We start from the raw sequence: 23,062 nt of genomic DNA, 5'->3' as shown, positions 1-23,062 counted from the left end.
TTTTGTGTTGTTGAGTAAATATTCATGAGCGAAATCCATTAGTTTCAACAGGAATCCATTGGGAATTTTGTCAGTAAGTAACTTTCTTTATTTCTTTAGTTTTTTCAGTGAATCAAAATGATACAGTGCAGTGTAGTCTAAACTCACGAACAAATTAATCGTATGATCTGTTAGGGAAATAAAAACAGCGACCAGTGTAGTTCAAACATTGTGCTTAATAGTGCCGACATTTGTATTCACAATTTACTGATTCACATCATAGGGAACTAGGGAGTAGTAGAAAGATAGTGCACTCATATTACTATAAGTGGAAGAAAGTGCAACAGGCAATGTGGCGGAATAAGTCCCGCCTTCTAAATAAAAGAGTCAATCGCCTATTGGTAGTCATTCTCAAAACAGTCATGCTGCATCCGAAATCACATTCCTTTGCATCACGAAGTATGTCCAAAGTCACAGTACTCATAAAAGAGTAGACAAAAAGTACCCGGATGACCTACTTCTTCCAGCGAGAATCTGAAGTGTGCATTCGATGGAAACTTTACTATCCCATGAGGCCATAGGAGAAGATTTATGAATGGCAGTGAACCGACGTAACTGACGCTGGTAGGTCACATGATAACGACTACATGGTGAATGTAGTACGTCCAGATTCAGATTCAGATTCAACTTTATTGTCATTGTGCAGAGTACAAGTACAGAGCCAATGAAACACAGTTAGCATCTGACAAGTGCAAACAGTAAATATATATAAATGAATACATCTAAACATATATAAAATAACATAGAAGAGCAAAATATAGGATACAGGTGCAGAGGCCAGTTCAATGCAGTTGTCTAAAAACTATACCAAGTGCAATACAAAATGCAGTAGGTCCAAATGTAAAGTATAACGCAGAAAGTGCGTTATTGAGAATGAGCCAGGTATGTGTATATTACATTCGTACTACACATTTATACTATATAGAACGTACTTTTTTAGCTGTTGTGAAGTCATTCAAAATAAGTACCTACTCAAGAGAGTATATGCGATTTTGCACGCAGCCTCAGTGCGCGTTCTCTCCTGTTAGTCTTTGGCTGCTCCAGCCTGAAAAATAAGCTTTCTTTAATGCTATTTGAGCATAAGAAACCACATTTATGTTACAGTTGTTGTCAGATTCCATTGGTGATTTCAAATATGAAATTTAATCGTAAACTTGGTGAACAGCTTTGGAGAATTTTATGTTTCCCCAATCAAATATATAGGAGCTGCACTTGCCGGACTGAATTAGCTGCCCGAAAGGCGTTTCAAAGATTGCCGCCAAGTGAAATGACTGAAATGTACTTTGGTAGAATGAGACTAGCATATGTTTGATGCTCTTTGCAAAATGGAAGCATTTTTTGTCTAAATATTTTTGAGGACCTGTTGTACCATAAAATTATAGTAGGTGTACAATTTGAGGCTAGCTTTCAACAGACTGTCCTTACATATTATAGCAGGCATTAATCAAATGGCTGAATTATCATCGTAATCAAACACCTTGGAGTCAAAGCAGAAATATGCTTTGATACAAAGTGACAGCCTATCAGGGAGTCTCACCGCTAGAGCCCCCTGTTCGTACCTCCCCTGCTGTTAGCTGGCTGCTGATGTGTTTATTTGTGTGCGATGGTGCTTAGAGATGTTTCCCTACCCAGCTGCAATGCCCCCATGGCATCATCCCATTCCCTCTGCATGTGAATCAGTGTATTCACCCATCACAATGAGCTCTGGAACAACAGCAGCCCTGCACAGACTACATACTGTTCTCAACCTGAACAGCACTGGGGAGAAGCCAGTGACATGCTTGATATCACATTACCAACACCATGTTGCTTTAATCCAACGTAAAGCACAAAGCAGCTTTTCTAGTCCAAAATAATTCAGATGAGAGAAATTGTTTGCCCATACATTGTTTTGAAATGAGTTTATATAAGTTGTTCTGAACTGGTTTTGCTTTTGGACAAAGATTTTACTTTGGAATTTAAGTAGACACGACACCCAGTATCAAAATTTGTTAAACAACATAACATTAATAACATAGGTTGAATAGGAAAACTGACTTAATAATTTTACATTGACTTGTTTGAGTGTTTGATTTCTAAATAATATCTTTTGAATTTTGATGATTTCACGTTCTCAATAGCCATATTGTGGTCATCAAAATTAATGTTTATCTATGAGACAATTTTTATTATCTCCTGTGTAGTTTTTTACCTTATATACTGTATAGTATAGTATAGTATAGTATAGTATAGTATAGTATAGTATAGTATAGTATAGTATAGTATAGTATAGTATAGTTTTGTCAATTGTTTTCGAGGATGTCAACCTTTCTGTGTTCAGCATCTACCTAATTTGGCCAGTTTCTACCAAGTGACGAAAACTAAATTTTGTATTGGACTCCTTTGACATCAACAACAAAAGATATGGAAAGTGATATCCCAATAGAGGATTACATGGATTATATAAGATTATATTATATATTATTATTTGCATTAAGCTGTGTTTTTCCAGAATCATAGATTTGTGACCTATTTTATGGACACAACCCCTTATTTGAGACCCACTACATACAGTATAATACATGTAAGGGACCATGATCAATGTTAATCAGTGCAGAAACTATAACTACTAAAAAAAAACTAAGTACAAAAACAGTTATTAATTTTTTTAATTTGCAACACACCAAATCATCGCAGATGGTCTGCAATGGCTTGGCAGTCTCACATTGCATGCGATTTCCCCCACAGATGCACCCTCTTGAGCCTTTCCCTATTTTCCATATGAATGCTCAGGTCAGGGCAAGAGCCGTGACTGTTCAGCCCCGTCTGATGATAGCAATCATCAGCGTGGAGAGGCACATTCAATACTACCCAGCTACTCTTCAGAGTCAAATCAGCTGTTAATACAATTCCCCTCACTGGTTCAACACGGATAAAGCAGAACCAACAGAAAACAAAAGCAATGAATTCATAATTTTCTTTTTCACTGGAAATGCTCTATAGTTCTCTTCCTTTTTCACCCACTGGGTGTTTCAGTTGTTGAGCTAAAGCGCAAGAGAATAAGATAATGAGTTTTGCTTCAGGACCTGGATGATGAAATTAAATTGGTTTGCTTTCATGTTTGTTTATAGTGCATGATCTTAATGTCCACAATCAGCACGTTTCCAACCTCCCAGTATAATACAGAGTTATATTCTATTTAAGGGAACATAATCAGGTAAATTCACATTGGATGCAGTCCCCTATTTTAGCATCCCAAACAGTGGAGAAAGCTAGTATTTATGGATTTGGATTTAGTTTTCGCCATTGCAATGTCTAAAACATCAGGTTTTATTGACCTGTGAGTTCATCTTGAAATGTTATACAATCACAAATATCTAGGCCTGGTTTCAGATAGAGCTTAGATTAAGCGAGGATTAGGTATAAATTCAATTAGGACATTTAAGTAGCTTTAATAAACGTGCCCTAGAAAAAGAAAAAAAACATCACTGGTGCATCTTGAGACAAAACAATGGCAGTGACATGTTTTAAGATAGGTCACTTCAAGTTGCTTTCAGTTAAAACAGCTCAAACATGCATTTTAGTCTGGGACTAGGCATATAAGTGTTCTGTGAAACCGGGGGATAGAGGTATTTGTAGGTCACTTGAAAAAAACATCTGCTAAATGTTTTTTTTTGTTTTTTTTTAAATGTAGGCTATATGTGTAAATGTATGTGTAGGCCTATGTGTATTTATGTGTGTAATGTTGTTTGATAGTAGCCTGACTTCGTCATACTCATATAGTTTGATAGGCTACTTAACACAAAAATGAACATTTATTAACTCAAGTCACTTAACATAAATCAATAATAATTCATTCGAATTTTTTAATGCCTGCTTTTGGGCAGCAGTTATTGGTGGAGACAGACTAACTTCAATGTGTAGCCTACATGATGTATAGACCGTAACGGAGTTGAACAGGAATGTCTACTGTTTTGCTAGTAGGCTAAATAATTAAATCATGTCATCTGATATGGCAACTGGAGGTTTAACAGGGCTGTTGATGATGAAAAACAGCAGTGTGAATAAGAAAAACACAGCAATTAAAAGCTTTTCAGAATTTAGAAATAATTTGAAATGACTCACGAAGTATAACTGCTGCAATAATCTGTGAGTAATATAGGTAGGCTGAAATACTTGGAAACTGAGTGGTGTGGTCGCTAATAGTGCCAGTTCATGAATAATTCAATAAAAGGTGAGCAGATGGGAGTTGGTTGGGCTGGCAAACGGCGCGTGCTCGTTTCGTTTTGTGTTGTGTTGTGTCATCATTCAGCAGCTGAGGCTGCGTTTTAAGTTTGTCTCGCGATTTTAATAATATGGCATCTGTGCACCCGACTTTAGGCGAACTTGTGTTTGTTTAAACTGCGTAATACGTTTATCTAAAAACTTTGTCTGACGTCTTTATGTTTTCCACAGCCTGACATGTAAGAGACATGCGTTCGAACTTGCGGCTCAGGAGGCGCTCTTATCAGTCGACACCAAACATTCTTGAGGTAAGAGACTTTAGCAGCAAATGACAGTGTGGACAATTTACATTATGGTGTCGGACACTTTAGAGCTTTTTTGAGTATTTTTGTAAATGAAACCTAATTTTAAGTGGCTGTACATTACATCATAAGGGTCATGGTTAGTTTCCAAAAGTCATACAGGTCAAACTTAAATTGACTTTTGAACATTGAGTGATCTATGTGGCTGACACAAAATGTCCATCATTTTTTGGGCAATTCATAGTTCCCTAATATACCATAAACTTATATATATATATATATATATATATATATATATATATATACGTATATATATATATATATATATATATATATATATATATATATATATATACACACACACATTCAACTCATCTATACTAATTAATTGACAACAAACATATCTGTACCTGTTAGACCTGCGTTTACTGTAAGCTGCAAATAAAAAATAACATTTTCATCTGTTTCTAGTTCAAGTCCCATCCTTTTTGCATTACCGGTATATTCAAGTTACATGCATTAATTATATTCAGACTTCAAATCCAGATGACTGTGTTGAATCTAAGATTATGATATCAAAATAATTTAACTGTGTTAAGCAGTGTGCAAAACAATAAAATAGTCTTTATTATTTTAAAGCAGCCTGTTTAAATTTAAAAAGTTCTTTATTAAATAAAAGTTTGTGCAATGTCATGTCACTTTGTCCTTCATAGTGCATGTATAAATTACAGTTTTTTAGCATATATTTTTGTAATGTTGACAATGTTCACTCTATTGTTGATAATTCCTCATTATTTCAATCTGGAGTTCAAAATTCACGATCAGTGGTAAACAACAGTGATTTGTGCTCAGTTTTTGTAGTAACTTTGCATGGTACTGTAAATGAAAACAACCGTTTAATTAATCAAATAGCAATCCATCCGAAATAAAAATTAATAATAATGTCTTAGCTGCTGTCTTCACCAGATTTCACCTTTATTTTCTGGCAGAAAAAAAAAACTTTTCCTCCTTTATCTGTAATTTTTTAACAAACAATTTTTAATTATCATTATAATGTGTTTATTAATTGTTGTAAATATAAAGAATTGTGTGCAATATAGTTGCCTCTGATATTTTTATTTAATGATTTCATCATAAAACAGCATGGATATATAACTTGTGTCCATCTTTTAGCCTCTGGGTGAAATTTACATTTATAGAGGGGATAATAAAAAAACTAGAAATATCACGATGCATTCGTAGCACATTTAGAGGTGGATTGTAGCCCGAGGACACTTTGTACATTGCATGTGAGGATGTTACTGCTTTGATTTAAAGAAATATTCCAGGTTAAATACAAGTCAAACTCCATTGACCACATCTCTGACATGCTTTTGATCAATATAAATATATCCACTTTATACCATATTTGTACAGTGATTTGATTATCTCATAGGCTTCCATTGTAACTGTAAGTACATTTTCTATGCTAAATATACTTTTTCAACCTGTTAAATATCTCATCTGATAGATATTGGTCATGTTTAAAAATTGCTTTCAAATGCAAACCAATATATGAGCAAATTCTTTTATTGAATAATTTCTTGGCAACAAACCTGTTCATCCATCTAAAATTCAAGATCCAGTATGTTCTTGTATGTTCATGATCTTCATCCAGTATGTTCACAGAAAAGTAATGGAAATCAACCGTGGATAGATCTAATATGTATTTAACCCAGAATATTCCTTTAATGTTTTGTAAAAGGTACTAAAGGTCTTATACTCCACAGACAGTGGATAATGAGTATTCCTGGCACCTTCACCAAAATGCCATGACACCATGGAGAAGTCTGAGGAGTAGATGGGAGGACCCAGTGAGGGGAAGACAAACACCCCCATTTTTACCTGGTTTCACATCATTTGATGAATCACGGAGAACAGAATACACACCTAGTCCTTTTTTATTCCTGGGCCGGACACGCAGTGTCCCTGAAGGTCTCCATTGCTTCAGTAGACCCAATTTACGATCAAGCTTTTCCTCCATCACCATCACCACCCGGAGTTTGTCTCCAAAAAGGGATTGTATGCCTTATTCAAGCTCAGCATTTAGCCCTCTAAACAATCCTGACACAGTGCCCTCTTCCATGGCCCGAAGTGAAAATAAAATCCTAAAAGCCATTGCTGGCATTCCGAGGCCTCCTAGACATAAAGCAGTTGTGGTGACGGTGGATGAGTGCAGAGAACATAATTGCGATAACGAGACCCCCAGCAGCCCCCAAGCTCCACCTGTCCACAGGCACAGCTACACCATGGAATATGAGCAAACAGACTCTTCACCCCGTTTAAAACGCCACATCTTCCGCTCCTGCGTCCATCTGGAGCTCCTACAATTCAAGCTGTCCAGATCTACTCTGTACTTGGACAAATCCCTCTCAATCCCTCTTAGACAGACTTTGTATAGATCCACTCTGTCTCTTTCCCTTGGAAAACCATCTTTTACTCAGACCCCTGAGAAACCCTGGACGATGATTCAACCTAAAATGCCCTTCAGTGACTGGGACATGGCGAACGTTGGCGTTGATGGAAAAGAAAGGCATTCCCAGCACCTGAAGGATGGTTCAACCATCAATGGCAGTGCCTTTAAGAATAATGCTGGCTCCGGCTCCGACACACTGTGTTCCACTTTAACATCATTGCCATTCAGAACAAGGTGCCACTCATCTTCTGCTGCCTTCAGACTGAATGGAAAGGCTAATGATGTCTTAGGGCCTCCGCAGTGCAATCTAAGAGCCAGACAGGCATTCAGCAAGCCATCAGGTACCTATATCACCTCCCTGCTCCACAGAAGCCATGCAAATGTATCCATCCTCTCCCCCTTTCTCTCTTTTTGTTGCTCTCATTTATTCTACCATTGCTGCAACATATTTTTCGGATGATCCATGAGATATCTTTGCCAGTGTGTTTCAATTTCAACATCTCCTACTCGAGTTGCACACCTTCTGATTGGTGGCTCATGCATTGTTAATGAGACGGCCTTCCCAAAAGCTCCTTGGGAATGGGAATGCATTGTCAGAAATATTATAAATGGATTTATGAAAATAAAAGAATGCACCTGGAACATTTCAATCCAGATGAACATTGCATTGACGCGCCAGCTCAAGTGGGTCACTCAGATGTCAGATAAAATGCCCACTGGCACAAACTGGCAGAATAGGTTTAATCTGGCATTGTTTGATATAGTGTACATGGCTGGATGTCCAAAGATGGAAGGAAATCTCTTAGTAGGAAGTTCGCTGTGAGGCAGGATTTTTAACCGAGAGAGTCTTGATCTTGGAGATTATTATAAGCATTTGATACTGGTATTTTGCAGCTTTTTACCTTGCAGGATAACTAGTAGATGCATAGTCAGGACACAGATTTTTTACAAAGTAATAGAAAGCGTGTGAGTGGGAGCTATTGAAAAGAAAATAGGGTGAGTTTCAATCTTCTTATGTGAGATGATGCATCATTGACTCCACATTACCTTGCATCTAAAGTCTATTGGTTTTTCTGGCCTCTATTCTGGCTCTGTACGGCTAAACACATTTCCCTGTGCTGAGTCAAAGGATAACATCCTCTCTGCAGCACACTGATTTTTTTGCCTGTGGTCTGTGAGGCATGTGACGGCAAGACTTCATGACTGGGCTCTGATGAACTAACACCAGGTACCAAAGTAGGGAGGGCTCAAAAGGGCACTTATCCACAAGTCTTAGTTTATTTATGTGCCAATCCTTCAATGTCCTTTTGCAACCCTCTGCATCTGTCATTTATATCAGCCTGTCTCTCTCTTACTGAGCTTGACATGCTTTAGTGAATAGAATTTTAACCTTTATTTCAGAGCCAATTTTGAATAAAATGGTGGACTCCCCTGTGATATTCAAGAGCTTGAATGTGCTTAGTGTGAAACGCCTTGAAAATGCAACATCTTACTCTGAATTAGAGGAAACTGGTATGATATTTATACAACCCAATTTTTTTGTGAATATTACTGGAATTTTTGAGACGAGAGTTATCAGTAAATTGTTGAATTATTATTATTTTTTTTATAATAATCTTTCATGAAAATAGTATGCTGTAAATACAGCCCAAAACAAGTTTTCTGGTTATATTACCAAGACCACACGAGTGGTCAAAATAATAATAACCTGATTTTTACATTGTTTGTTTGTGAATTTGTTTTCTTAAGGTGCAGTCACATTAGTAATTTCAGCAAAATTTAGCAGGAAATGAGGTCCATTGTCAACAGCGTAGTGATATATGAAGCACAGCTCTTACAAAAATCACTTAAAGCAAAGTCAGCAATGCGACGAATCTGCGTGTACAGCTTGGGGAAATTTTTCGCCCTCATACGAAATTCCAGATTGTGTGGATTCCAAATTAAATTACTGGATTTCACCTGTGAAAATTTGCCGAACAACAACAAATGTGACCACACCTTTACTATACACCATTTTTCACTTTACTGCCACACCACACTGGCATTGCTGTGGTGTTATGAGTGGTGTTATGAGTGTTATGAGCATGCTTAGATGTTATGAGTGGTTTTAGCACACTGCTAGGTGGTTGCTTGGAGGTTCTGGGTCATTTCTTGGGTGTTGACCTCCTCCAATATGCAGTTCTAAATTCATGCAGGAAACTGTATGATATGGCTTTGGTTCTTCCTTTACTGTGAGTCTTTGAAAAAGAAATGGCACACCTGTCCTTATTAAACCTGCATGAATTGAGGTAACATCCATAGCATAAACTTGTTATGCATATGAATAAACCCTGAAACTTAAGTCTGAGCAATAGTAATGGTAATTCTTGCGTGTACAACTATTAAAATCTCGATCCCGATGGACAAAATCATGTCCCGCCATATTACTTCCCACTTAATATTCACTTTCTCTTGTAAATTTGTCATATTACAGAAGTTGATAGGGCAATGCTTTTTCACATTTGTTTTTAAATACTAAAAAGTATGCAAACCCTATTGTGGGCTTTTGCATGTCTTGCACTACTTCTATGTAGGCCTACCAGTACTGTATTACATGTATTACAATGCATAAGTGCTTCTTATCCAGGTAAAAGTGTTATAGCGAGTGTTTGTAAGGCTGTGTGCTAAGGCACTAAGCTAACATCATTATTTATCTGTCCAGGAGTCCCTCAGGTGTATGAAAGAGCCCCTCATGAGGTCAGAACAGTTTTCCACACTGCTGAGAAAGTCAGGAGACTTATTGAGTGCCCGGTCTCTCCTCATCGGACTAATTGCACCTGTGGGTCCAGGACTGACCAGCAGGCCACTAAACCGCAGTTGCTTAGTTTGAGGGTATGGTTTTACTGAGGGAATCTGGCTTCCGTAGGGTTTGTTCAGACAGGCAGTGTTATTAACAGTGTTTTTAAATGTATTAGTGTTTTATAGATTAACTTGTGTTGTGAGTGTCAGATTACATCAAAGGGTAATCTAAATATAAAAATAGGAAACATGATCATGTACACTTAAATATCCAATATCAACCAAAATACATCCGATATTGAAAAAAAGAAACAGTCTAGCTAGATTGTACTTGCCTTTTAAAAAAAAAATTGATTTGTGTGTGAACAAAGCCTCAAGTTTACTTCCTTTCTGAACAACAATTGTGGCAAATCATGTATATACACTTCAGCTTTGCACTGTGGCATAAACTTTTGTGTTCATTTCCAAATGTTTGTAGGAGGCTCTTGAGCTGTTTCGGCCAGATTTCATCTCTCGCTCTCAGAATCGGGTGCGGCGATTAGAACTGAGGGCCAGGGAGAGGCGGAGCTTACAAACAGCAGAATTTATCATGGGCGTGGAGACGGCTAACCGTAGGCGGAACTGCACCAAACCACACCCACTTAGTGGTAAGATACTCTGTTTTCATTAGCATCCTATGCACAGATGAAGGAGCTGTAGTGCAGATCTGGTGCTGCAGCAATGCAGTCTCAGAATCTCTTCTATAACCATTCAATCGGGTGTCCACAGAAGCAATGAACTATTACTTACTAACAGTGCATCAGTGTGGTAAATGGCTGCAAAATGTGCCAACAGTGGGTATAAGGGTCATCGTCTTATTTTTAGGGCATGCACACTGCGGCAAGGCACATTATTGATGCCGTCACAGGAAGACATGCTTCAGTGCTGCACTTAAACTTTTGGTGCATTAAAAATTCAGTAATATCAGAACAAACTTGGGACGGACAGACTTATATAAAGCAAACCGATACAATTGAGATCTCAAAGGTCTCTGCATGTATCTCTGTTGAGAATGAACAATGAATCTTAAAAAGTATATGAAATATCCTGCAGCTTCCTGATGCCCCCTATTGGCTTCAATATGATTCTACAAGTTACTGTAAACATTTTCTTATTCAATAGCTACTGTATGTGTAACTGCACTATTTGTTCAGTTAGCTCATAAATTTATCCATTAGAAAATGTTCTTCGAAGCTACATAGGTCAGAAAAGTCACAGACTGACTATGGCGGTCTTTAGAAAACTGCAACTGAAGAATAAATTGTAACAATTAAATATTAAGCTTTGTAACAAACTTTTCATTTCACTTTTATCCTTTATAATCCTGCTGAATGTGTTTTGTAGATAACCTTTTCAAACCCAGGGACAGAGCCATCTCAGGCAAAGAGATGCAATGGAGATCCAGACGGTGAGATTTCGCATACACTCTCTCACAATATCACAGCACCAGTGCTTATCAGTGCAACAACACAATATGACCCCTTTCTGATAAGGATAATGTTCGCTTATCTCTCTGCTGGAGTAAAAGCCACCAGATCAGATGAAATATAGTGGATTAAAGCATATATTGACATACGTACATCAAGGTTTTTCTTTGTGTGTTCCTGTTTGTGTTTAGGTGAAGATGGATCAATTCCTTCTTTCAAACAAGTCACTGTTTTCATGTCATTATATGTCCATCATCCTCAGTCTGTGCTTGCAGGATTTACAACAAACTCCCTGAGGTGGCCAAAAAGAAGGACGAGGAGAGGAAGAGACTGGTGTCTGAAACCAACAGACTGAGGGCAGAGGTCTTCAAAAAGGTTAAGCTTTATCTCACACAAAAACTGCTCTGTATTTTAAGGCTTGTAGATTTTATGAGATAAAACCTTAATCATTAAAAAAAAATATTCGCAGCTTGTACTTTTATTTGCATGTATCCGTTTAGCAGTCGCTTCTGTTAATCTAAGAGCCAACAATATACAATGCTAAGTGTAATATAAATGCTAGATTAGTACACAAGCTAAGATAAATGCAGAAAATAAGATTATTTGTTATACTGAAACGGCTATTTAGTTTTACTACAAAAAATCTACCACCATTTTAGTCCCAAAGCACATCATATTTTGCTTTTTTTTTCATAAAAGTGAAATACATGTATCCTGATGTTTACAGATAACATGCTGGGTCACATATTGTGAATTTCATCAAATAACTGACATTTATATAGCAAAATTAAACCTTATACAGAGCTGAATAGAGAGCAAAATAGTAAAATATGATAGGGCCTTTTTTCAGCACCCAGATATGTAGTTACCTTAGAAGAATATAATTAAAATAAGAATTCAATTAAAGCGTGCATGGTTTAATAGCCAAAATTAAATTAGACTCGTTTTAACTGTAACTGTATAGCGCTGTTCAGTTTGTAGTCCTAAAACCTTGTAGATAATTAGCTTTTTCCAGCAATGGTTTCCCTGTGGAATGTCTGATTTTTTAAAATAAACTTCTGAATAAATTAAGAATTTTTTTTTCCCTGAAACCTTTGCATGCTTCAGATTTCTCTCCAGGACAGTTCTCAGCCTCAGCTAACGGTATTATGTGCCATAATTAAAGAAACAAATCCAGCATTTTGCAAACAAACTCGATCTACTTTGCAAAGGAAAACTCGACAGAAAGCAATGTGCAAATACAAAGGTCAATTTGAGCGAAAACGCAGTGGAGTAACCAATATGTATTGTGTTTTAAAAATATAAATAAATGAGCCTAGATAATATTTCACAAATAAATACAAACCATTCTACAAATTGCATGTAACCTTTGAACAAATACCAAATCGAGTGCATACAAATGCAAGTTTACAAGCTGTGTGCTTCTCCTTGCCCGCGTTATTTAACGAGTGGGGATACACACAAGCTTTGTGTGATTTGTTTGGGAGTGGAGCATGCGGTTTCAGCCTTCGAGGGGGCTGAATGCCAACATTGCGAAATGCTTCCGGTTCGCATGCTCCGCCCCCGCCTGTCACTTTTTGAGGAAAGTGGCCAGGCTCGCAATCCTCAGGGTGCAGGACCCGCTGTTGCCGAGGCAACACGAAGAATGCATTCCTGGGGATAGCAAAAGGATCTTTCGGAGGGGTTGGAGACGGGTCCGAGGGCCTTTTCTCCTTCCTTACCCGGAAGATCCAGTGCTCTCCCCCCGGTGTCGGAAGCCCGCTCTGCGGCTTCTTCCGTCCGGGGAGAGAGCCCACTAATGCTTCAGTCCTCTTCCTCCGAGGAGGTTGATGTACTAAGCATTGGAAGTGAAAGCACACACATGGGAGAAGGAGATTCGCCACCTCCTTCTCCCGCATATGAGGAGCTGGTGGAGGTGATCACTCGTGCTGTAGAAAAATTACATATTGAATGGCCAGCCGAGAAAAGGGACGCTCGTCCCAAAAGCAAATTAGACGAGCGCTTCCTAACATCCAGTATTTCACCTCCACCACGAGGCCTTCCCTTTATCCCCGATCTTCACTGTGAGCTGTCTAGATCGTGGAATAAGCCATACTCTTCACGACTTTTCAGCCCTCAAGTTCATTTATATTCAGGAATTAGAGGGTTGAAAGAGTATGGATATGAGTCGATGCCCCGGGCTGAACAGACGCTCGCGAGTTATCTGTCGCCCGGTCCAGCATCGTCTCTGAAGGCCTCGGCTTTGCCCACCAAACCATTAAAAACAACATCTAATTTGGTGGGCAAAGCATATACGGCAGCAGGTCAAGCTGGAGCCTGCCTTCACACGATGGCAGTGCTTTAGGCTTATCAGGCTGAACTGCTGGGGGATATTGATAAGAGCGAGGGAGTTGGGCCCGATGAGGTTCGCGAACTTCATCGGGCCACAGATCTGTCTCTCAGGGCAACTAAGGAGACCGCCAGAGCAATTGGGCGGTCTATGGCAGCCCTTGTAGCTACTGAGAGACACCTCTGGCTGAATCTCGTGGAGATCAAGGAGAAGGACAGAGCTTTCCTCCTTGATGCTCCGGTTGAGCCTTCTAGTCTCTTCGGCGACGCAGTGAATTCTGTCGTCGATAGATTCCAGGAGGCCAAAGGCTTTTAAAAAGTTTTTCCCTCGCCGTATCGTTCCCCCTGGGGCTGCTGGGCGTGAGCAGCCTCAGCCGTCGAGCTCCTCATCGTGCGCAACAAAAAGAGAGTGTTTCGTCTCGTGCACCTCCACACAAACAGTGGAAGCAGACGCAACACTCTCAGCCGAAGTCTTCTAAGTCGAAGCCTGATCTGAGGACCGTTCTTCAGGCTAAGAAGACTTCAGCTCAAAAAAAGTGGTCCTGACGCCAGTGCCGTCAGACCTGTGAGGGCAGCCCCAACCGAAGTGGAGCGTGTACACCTCAGAATACGGTGCCCGTTCCATCTCGGTGTCCTCACGGGACCGTTCTGCCAACCCCGCCACCCTTGGTGCTTCGGGGCGCAGCGGTCTCCAGCGAGTCTCTGGCGCAGTGTCCAACTTGACATTGCGTCAAACTCGCGCCCTCTGAGGGGGGTTCAAAAACAGTCAGTTCAGGTAATTCCTGCCAGTATGTTTCAGGCTCCCGATCTGGCTGTCTCTTTAACACCAGAGACCAGCCTCGAGAGGCTGGTTCCCTTAGTAGATTTTCTGGCAGCCTGGAAGCTACTGCCAAATATATCTCGTTGGGTCCTGCAGATAGTAGAGGAAGGATACAGAATCCAGTTTGGTTCTCGTCCTCCACACTACAACGGGGTGTTGCTCACGGTAGTACATCCCGAGCAGGCTCTGGTAATGGAGCAAGAGGTAAAGGCCCGGTTAGCGAAGGAAGCTATAGAACAGGTGTACTCACCCGACAGAGAGTCGGGTTTTTACAGCCGTTATTTCATTGTTCCAAAAAAGGATGGAGGGTTGCGTCCCATTTTAGATATTCATCTGTTGAATCGTGCAGTACAGAAACTCAAGTTCAAGATGCTAACACTCAAACAGATCGTGACCCAAATCAGATCCGAAGACTGGTTTGTCACGATAGATCTGAAAGACGCTTGCTTTCATGTCTCCATCCTCCCTCAGCACAGGAGGTTCCTGAGGTTTTCTTTCGGGGGCAAAGAATACCAGTATCAGGTACCATTCGGTCTAGCTTTATCACCCCGCACATTCACGAAGTAGATGCAGCTCTGGCCCCGCTCAGGCTGCAGGGCATACGAATTCTGAATTACATAGACGACTGGCTGATTCTAGCGGAATCAGAGCAGTTAGCGGTTCGGCACCGAGGTGTCGTTCTCGCTCATATGCAAATGTTGGGGTTGAGGCTCAATGCCAAGAAGAGTGTGCTTTCTCCATTACAGAGGACCACTTTCCTTGGTGTGGTCTGGGATTCAGTCACGATGCGAGCCGTTCTATCGCCCGCTCGTGTAGCTGTTATCCTCACAGCCACAAAGGAGCTAAAGCTAGGCCAGTCACGCACTGTAAAATAGTTCGAGAGACTGTTTGGCCTCATGGCAGCATCGTCCAGTGTGATACCCTTTGGCCTGCTGTACATGAGACCTTTGCAGTGGTGGCTCAGGACCAGAGGGTTCTCCCCGAGGGGAAACCCACTTCGTATGATCAAGATCACGCGGCGGTGCCTCCGCGCCTTGGTTATATGGAGGAAACACTAGTTCTTAACCCAAGGTCCGGTGTTGGGAGCTCTTTGCCATCGAGTTGCTATCTCGACAGATGCTTCCCTCACCGACTGAGGTGCGGTAATGGAAGGCCGCTCGGCTCAGGGTCTGTGGAGGAGTCATCATTTCTCTTGGCGCATAAATTGCCTGGAGATGATGCTGTCTTCAATGCGTTGAGACATTTCCTCCCAGATCTAAGGGGCCATCATGTGCTCGTCCGGACAGACAACACATCGGTGGTCTCTTATCTGAACCGTCAGGGGGGTCTGCGTTCGCGTCCAGTATGCAAGTTGGCACACCAGATCCTCCTATGGTCCCTGGGGAAGGTACTCTCCCTGAGGGCAGTGTATATTCCGGGGGACCCGAATATTGGGGCAGACGTCCTGTCGAGGCAGGAGCTGAGGCTAGGGGACTGGAGACTCCACCCCGAGGCGGTGGAGAAAAGTTTTACGGCCAAGCAGAGGTGGATCTGTTTGCGTCTCAGTACACGACGCGCTGTCCACTTTGGTTCTCCCTTACTCACCCAGCCCCCCTGGGGCTGGATGCTATGGTGCAGACGTGGCTGAGGCTACGTCTGTACGCATTTCCCCCTGTTGCTCTGCTCCCAGGAGTTCTGGAGCGAATCCGCCAGTACGGAATAAGCCTACTGCTAGTAGCACCACGCTGTCCGAGTCGAATCTGGTTTGTGGACCTGATTCATCTTCTAGACAGTCCTCCCTTGGAGATCCCGATCAGGAGAGACCTTCTGTCTCAGGCCGGGGGCACAATATTTCACACCCGGCCAGAGATTTGGAATCTGTGGGTTTGGCCTCTGAGGGGGACCAACTCATAGAGAGTGGTCTCTCAACTGAGGTTGTTGAGACTATTCTAAGCTCCAGAGCTCCTGCTACAAGGAAACTTTATGCACTTAAATAGAGAGTTTTTTCTTTATGGTGTCACCAGCATCAGTGGGATCCAGTTAACTGTTCAGTAAACACAATACTCAAGTTCCTGCAAGAGCGCTTTACGTCAGGTCTATGTCCTTCCACGCTCAAGGTCTACATGGCGGCTATTGCGGCTTTCCACGCCCTAGTGGGTGGTACATCGTTGGGTCGAGACCCCCTGATTACACGTTTCCTTCGTGGCACATTGAGGCTGAGGCCTGCAACTCGCACTAGGGTGCCAGCTTGGGACCTTGCAATAGTTTTAGAAGGCCTTTCTAGGGCTCCATTCGAGCCCTTAGAGTCAGTTTCAGATAAATTTCTTACTCTTAAGACCATTTTTCTGCTAGCTATTTCGTCCCTCAAAAGAGTTGGAGACCTTCAGGCCCTTTCGGTTTCCCCCACCTGCCTTGAATTTGCACCGGGGATGGTCAAGGCATTCTAATACCCAAAACAGGGATACGTCCCCAAGGTGCCGACCATGATTCCGAGACCTATTGTGCTGCAGGCTTTCTGTCCTCCTCCTTTTACCTCTTAGGACCAGGAAAAGCTGAACCTCTTGTGTCCAGTGCGAGCACTAGACACTTATGTTCATCGGACCTCTTCGTGGAGAAAATCCGACCAGCTATTTGTTTGCTTTGGATCACCCAAGAAAGGTCTTCCTGCTTCTAAGCAGACGGTCAGTAAGTGGATAGTCGAGGCTATTCGTCCTCACCGCTCACGTTCGTGAGGTTTTACAGCTTGGACCTGGATGCTGCCCCAGGGTCCCAGGTGCTTAGTGTTTAGTGACAACAGGCTGACACTCAGGTACTTGAAAGTTTGGCGTTTTGGGTATTCTCGTTCCCAAAGCGTCGTTGACGCATCGCGAGTTCCCTCGAAAGGGAACGTCTCAGGTTACAACTGTAACCATAGTTCCCTGAGAAAGGGAACGAGACGATGCCTCACCCTGCCATACTTCCTTCATCCCTGTGATCGGCTTGCTTCGGCAATTTTCGAAGCTAATGCCGGTTTGCTCCGGATGTGCTTTTATCTCTTCCTGGTCATGACGTCACCTGCCTGTGACGCTCATTCTTTCCATTGGACTAGTTGACATAGATGCTTCAGACGCATTCACGCTGGAGGCGTTCCCAAAGCGTCGTTGACGCATCGTCTCGTTCCCTATCTCAGGGAACTATGGTTACAGTCGTAACCTGAGACGATTTTCTCACAAATGCATTTGAACAACTTCCTCTTCTGAAACAGTAGATGGCGCTAAGATAGGGGATTAATTTAGCGCTAGTCTCCCGGGAGAAGCACTGATTTGAAACGCGCTTGCCTCTGCCTAGAGCTGAGGAAAATGAGCAGTGAACAGGCGAGTTTCTGTCTTACTGTATCTATAATAAACACTTTGAGGTTTTCTTTTGCAATTTATGTTGTAGAACAAAATGTGAAAGTGTCTTCAAATAGTGTTAACCATGAAAACCACTATTCTAAAGGCCTCTTGCTCTTGGAAATTCTAGAGGGCACACAAAGTGAATTAGCCGTCCGGACTGGCCTACAAATTGAAGTCATGACAGAATAGCTCTGTTGCTTTGTGCTGATGCTGTAACAGTGAACACTCTAAAGTGATCCTCCAGACTGACCTTTAATGGCCCCCACAAGGACAAACACACCTGAGGCTTTTGTCTCTTAATGCGTTCTGTCACAACTGTCAGCCCAAGTGTACCAGCGGAGATGAAACTTGTGTTACTCTGAAAACCTTCCCTCCGGTTAGAAACAGCTGGTACTGTGGGGTACCAGACCGTCTGATCTCACCTTGCTAAACTTTTACCTACGCTCTGAGGTGTCAAGTGATATATAGAGAATCATGAGATGAATTCATGCTGAGTCTCAACAGTGCTTCGCAGCAGCTTGGAAATGATCATATGTGACATAACTGTTTCATTAATCTTGTCAGGCCATTGTGAAAACTTAAAGGGATAGTTTACCCAAAAAATGAAAACTGTTTTACAATTTTTTCCCGATTTAGTTCCATATTGACTTTCTTCAGTGCAACACAAAAGGAGGTATTTTGAAAACGATGCTGATTGCTTTTTTCCCCATGTAATTACAATTTATTGTGACTAAAGCTCTTTCATAAAAAAAAAAAAGGAAAAGCACTATCAAGTCTTCTGAAGTGACACAATAAATTTAAACTGTTATTCACTGATAATCCTGACATCTGTCCTAGTTCGCCTTGATAGAAGAAACAATGTTTTGTTTTGTGAATTAAAAGTTCTTTTGAGTCAGATCTTTTCAATGAATCTATTGATCTGTTTCACAAAACTAGTATTAATGATTCACTTATTGCACTAATTTATGTACTAGCTCAGATACAGAGACTATTATCAGTGTATAATGACATAAGTTTCTTATCCAAAGCTATCGTAGGACTTTACAACACTTAAATATTGCACACAAGTCATTTGGACCACTTTTACATGTTACTTATTGACGTGTTACTTATTGACTTATTTACATTATACTTATTCAAGATAAAAAGTTCCATTCCCCATTCATTATAATAGCATAGAAAAGATCGACTAGTACATTCTGCAAAATGTCTTGTGTTTCGCAGAATAAAAGAAAGCCGTACAGGTTTGAAAAAACAGGAGGGGTTGGAAATAAAGGCATAATCTTCTATTTTCAGCAAGTTGTTCCTTTATTAAGTGAACATATCAATTGTACTTGCCCTGTCTTCCAGCAGAGGTCAGTATAGTTATTCAAATGAATCATTTACTTTTTGATATCGAGATTAATTCCACTCATGGTGATTTATTCATGCATTCCTTTTGTTCTTTTCGGTGACAGACATGGCCCTGATACTTGTGGGACGCTTGTGACACAAAGGAGGGTTGTGTCAACAATAATTTCCTTGTTTTTGATGTTTAGAGTGTTGAATTCCACAACAGGACAGCTTTTATTGGAATTTTGGATCTCTTTGCTGACAGGCTGATCCCTGGATGCCTAAAAGCTTTTGTAAAGGAGAAATCTCTTGTCGGGGTCTGTTGTTTTAATGGGTGTCAGGTCCTGTGAGGCTGATACTTTGTCATGAAGTGTCTAGCTCACTGTCTCCCATGAAGCCCCTCTGTCTCTCAGGCCGGCACCTCCTGTGCGACAGTGATGAATTCCTGATAATTCAGGATGAAGATAGTGAAGCTGGTGCAGGGAGAGATAGAGAGAGAGAGAGAGAGAGAGAGAGAGAGAGAGAGAGAGAGAGAGAGAGAGAGAGAGAGAGAGAGAGAGAGAGAGAGAGAGAGAGAGAGAGAGAGAGAGAGAGAGAGAGAGAGAGAGATGCCAACAGAGTTCACATAGGCATTGTTTTGTCACTCATAACTTTCTATGGCTCTTATGTGTGTCCTGTGATAATAATTAAGGTAATAATTAAATTCCAGTAATTGATCATTGCAATAATACTCACAATACATGCATTTACAGGCACTTTGAATGTTTGATTTCAATTGAGAAAAAGCATTCATTTGTCTTTTAGTCTGACGCTTTAGTCTGACTGAAATCACACCACGGGTTTGTGCTGTTTTTTTTTTTTTTGCTTCTTCCATCATGTGTAAATGTTAATCCAACTATAACTGGTCTCAAAAGATGTGTTTAATCCTTTAAATATACGATTGGTTAATACTTATTCTACAAGGATGTATTAAATTGATTAAAAGTGACAGTAACGACTTTTATATTGTTTCAAAGCATTAAATAAATGCTGTTCTTTTGAACTTCCTTTTAAATAATCCTGAATAAAATGATTACAGTTTCCACAAAAAAACTAAGCAGCACAACTGTTCAACCTTGATAATAATAAGAAATGTTCCTTGATCACCAAATCAGCATATTAGAATGATTTCTGAAGGATCATGTGACACTAAAGACTGGAGTAATGACTGCTGAAAATTCTATCTTTGTCATCACAGGTATAATTTATATTAAAATTATATTAAAATTGAAAAAAGTTATTTTAAATTTTAATACTATTTCACAATATTAAATTTTCTACTGTATTTTTGATCAAATAAACCAGCCTTGGTGATCATCTCTTAAATGGATCCTTTAAGTTGGTAAAAAAAAACAGTTCATGACAAAAGTTTGTTTCTCAAATGAAACATATTCAACTTTTTCTAATCTACACTGGAATGTGTTGGTTATTCTGTAGCAGTTGACGGAGCGCAGCATTAAAGATAGCCAAGGACAAGGAAACCAGGCAGAAAATAAAATGAATACCTCCAAGGAGAGAAAAGTCATGATAGCATGATGTGGTTTGAGCACAGATAGCAGGTTATCATTGCTCCCGGTGGAGATGGCCACCCAGGGGGACAGGTTGGGAGAATTCTGGGTAATCTGTAGATTACAGTCACTTCCCCCTCATTTCTTCACCACTTGGCCTGAGCATGCAGGTGCTCTGGCGAGGAGGATGCTTGGCTAGTTGTAGTTTAGTTAAAAGTTTCCTCTCTTTTTTTCCACAGAAACTTTTGGATCAGATTCTTCAAAGACACAGTGACTGATGGAAGTGCCTGTTCACAAGATTCATATCCCCCGCGCTCTCCTTGCCTGAGGCAAAGAACTGAAGACGAGCAAGACCTTTGCAGCTCCCTCCTGAGACCAGAGAGCAGAGAGCAGAGAGCTTGGCTTTCTTATGCATTGTTCCAAATATAAAACACCTTTTACCAGAATCCACATTATATATGGACGCACGCCCATGGACTGCTGTGTCCTTGCTGTCTGATAAGTATTTTTAAAGAGAACATGTTTGATACAGTATAAGATTGCTTATAAGACTCTAGACCTCATTGGAGGCACATCCTGATTTTTCCGAGTTAGACACAGTTCATGGGACAGCATATTTTGTTGACCCTGGAACAATATTCCTGTCCAAAAATGTAGTCCTGAACATATCTCTAGCTCTAAACCTAACCCTACCAATAAGTTTTCCCTAAAATTAGAGTGAAATGATAAGTGAATAACACTGATGTAGAAGCACCTGGTTGTAAGTCTAAACTTGACATAAACTGTAAACTTGTCCCTCAAATCTGATTGGTTGAATGGAATGTTGTACTTGGCGAAATCAGTTCTACCAGAAAGACTCGAGAGGCAAAATAACGTAACAAGTATGCATTTATTAACAGCCCAGCAAGCAAGTATTATGATATAAAGTTCTTTGGCGTATAGGCCCCGTCTGTAGCTCGCAATCTGAGGGTACGAAATCTGCATTTCCTGCCTGAAGACGAAGGCAGGGGCGCAGCCGACCCCCTGGGAGGTATGGGAAGGGACCATCCTGGTGGTGGTGGGGAGGATGGATGGGAGGGGACCATCCTGGTGGTGTCGGGGAGGACTAAGGTGAATGTAGGCGTCAGCATCTGCGAACTCAGACATGTGTAAGTACTGATCTTATATACTAGTATTAGAACATGATTGATAGATGAGAAGGTAATAAGTGACGTTACAATTGAGTCTTCCTGGCAGAACTTACACTAAAGCTTTCATTTTCTGCTTAATGGGGTCTGGTTTCTGTTAAAAAAATGTGCACTGTCTGTCATATAAACTCTTCAGAATATAGTGTGTTGCACCAATTAAAATGTTGTTTTAAATTATATTTGACCCAGTTTTTTTTTTTTTTTGTCCAAATAAAATAGCACAATACCACAAAATGTTTATTAGGCCATCAAAAGTCATTTGCCTTTACACATACTGAATGCCCTAAAAATTATTATTATTATTTGTTCAAAATCACCATACCCTATTCAAAATGAGCTGAATGTTTTTCTCCAGTGTAAAATTGATTGACCTGACCTGAGGATTTAAGCACAGTCAATAGAAATCATAATAGGATTTGTCATCTATTCGCAAAACACATTACAAAGATTTATTATACGTACAGCCTGTTCTACTTATGAAATGGTGGTTTTGTTCTTAAAGTCTCATGGTCCTATGTATTATTTGAAAAATAAATTGTATTGCCGGCTTTTCTGCCCCTTTTTTCAGATTCATTATCCAATTATTCCCCACATTAAAATTGGGATATTATATTCACTTTCTGTAATAGGCAATTTCAGTAAGTGAAGTATAGCTCAGTACTTGTTAATATGGTGTTGGATATGATGATAAGAAAAGGGCATATATTCCACTGACTCCTCTGCCCTGGAAGTGTCAGGGTTTCTGGTGTGGAACGTGAAATTTGGGATAATAGAATTCAGGAGAGAGCAGCGTAACGGAAGATTAGTCTGGAAACTCAGTGATCAGTTAGATGACAGATGGATGATATATAAAGCAGATACAAGTAACCTAAGGGTGTAAAAATCGTCTTTGTTCAGCAATAAGAATTCAGAGCTGGTTGTGGTAAAGACTTTGAAAGTCTCATGAAAGGAAGAGCAAGCAAATATGCTGATTTAAAAATGTGCTGAAAAGTCCTTGAGTCTCTGAGGTCAGTATGCTACCTGCTGGAGACCTTGAAAGAGTTTATAGAGTGCCTTTCATAACGAAAAGGAAAGAGAAAATTACCCCATTAAGAAAATGAATAATTTTCTTTCTTGCATTTTCTAAACTCAGAAAATATGTGGATGTGGAGCCACATATAAAGATACAGTTTCTTAATTTCTGCAACAATGTTGCTGTATAAAATTAACTTATTCATGTACTGATTTAAATGCAGATAATGTAAAATACATA

At 40.4% G+C, this 23,062-nt stretch overlaps 1 protein-coding gene across 1 annotated transcript; it reads left to right on the top strand.

Moving 5' to 3' along the window:
- Nucleotides 1–4,333: 4,333 nt before the first annotated feature.
- On the top strand, nucleotides 4,334–21,155 carry LOC130100791 (uncharacterized). The gene is made up of 7 exons (XM_056266394.1): nucleotides 4,334–4,550; nucleotides 6,314–7,340; nucleotides 9,701–9,870; nucleotides 10,256–10,424; nucleotides 11,161–11,224; nucleotides 11,519–11,618; nucleotides 20,863–21,155. Exons 1-7 carry the CDS (start codon nucleotides 4,491–4,493, stop codon nucleotides 20,899–20,901), a joined length of 1,629 nt encoding a protein of 542 aa, XP_056122369.1. The 5' UTR covers nucleotides 4,334–4,490; the 3' UTR covers nucleotides 20,902–21,155.
- The last annotated feature ends 1,907 nt before the right edge of the window (nucleotides 21,156–23,062 follow it).

This window comes from Rhinichthys klamathensis, unplaced genomic scaffold (assembly GCF_029890125.1).
Source record: "Rhinichthys klamathensis goyatoka isolate OS25496 unplaced genomic scaffold, OSU_Roscu_1.1 h1tg000247l_1, whole genome shotgun sequence".
NCBI classification, from domain to species: Eukaryota; Metazoa; Chordata; class Actinopteri; order Cypriniformes; family Leuciscidae; genus Rhinichthys; species Rhinichthys klamathensis.
Note: the sequence above shows the minus strand (reverse complement) of the source record. Positions and strands in the feature narration are given on the sequence as shown.

Coding starts and splice junctions, on each gene's coding strand:
- LOC130100791 (XM_056266394.1), top strand. CDS start 4,491: ATGCGTTCGAACTTGCGGCTCAGGAGGCGCTCTTATCAGTCGACACCA. Junction 7,341..9,700: donor GGCATTCAGCAAGCCATCAG/GTACCTATATCA, acceptor TTATCTGTCCAG/GAGTCCCTCAGGTGTATGAA. Junction 10,425..11,160: donor CAAACCACACCCACTTAGTG/GTAAGATACTCT, acceptor TGTGTTTTGTAG/ATAACCTTTTCAAACCCAGG.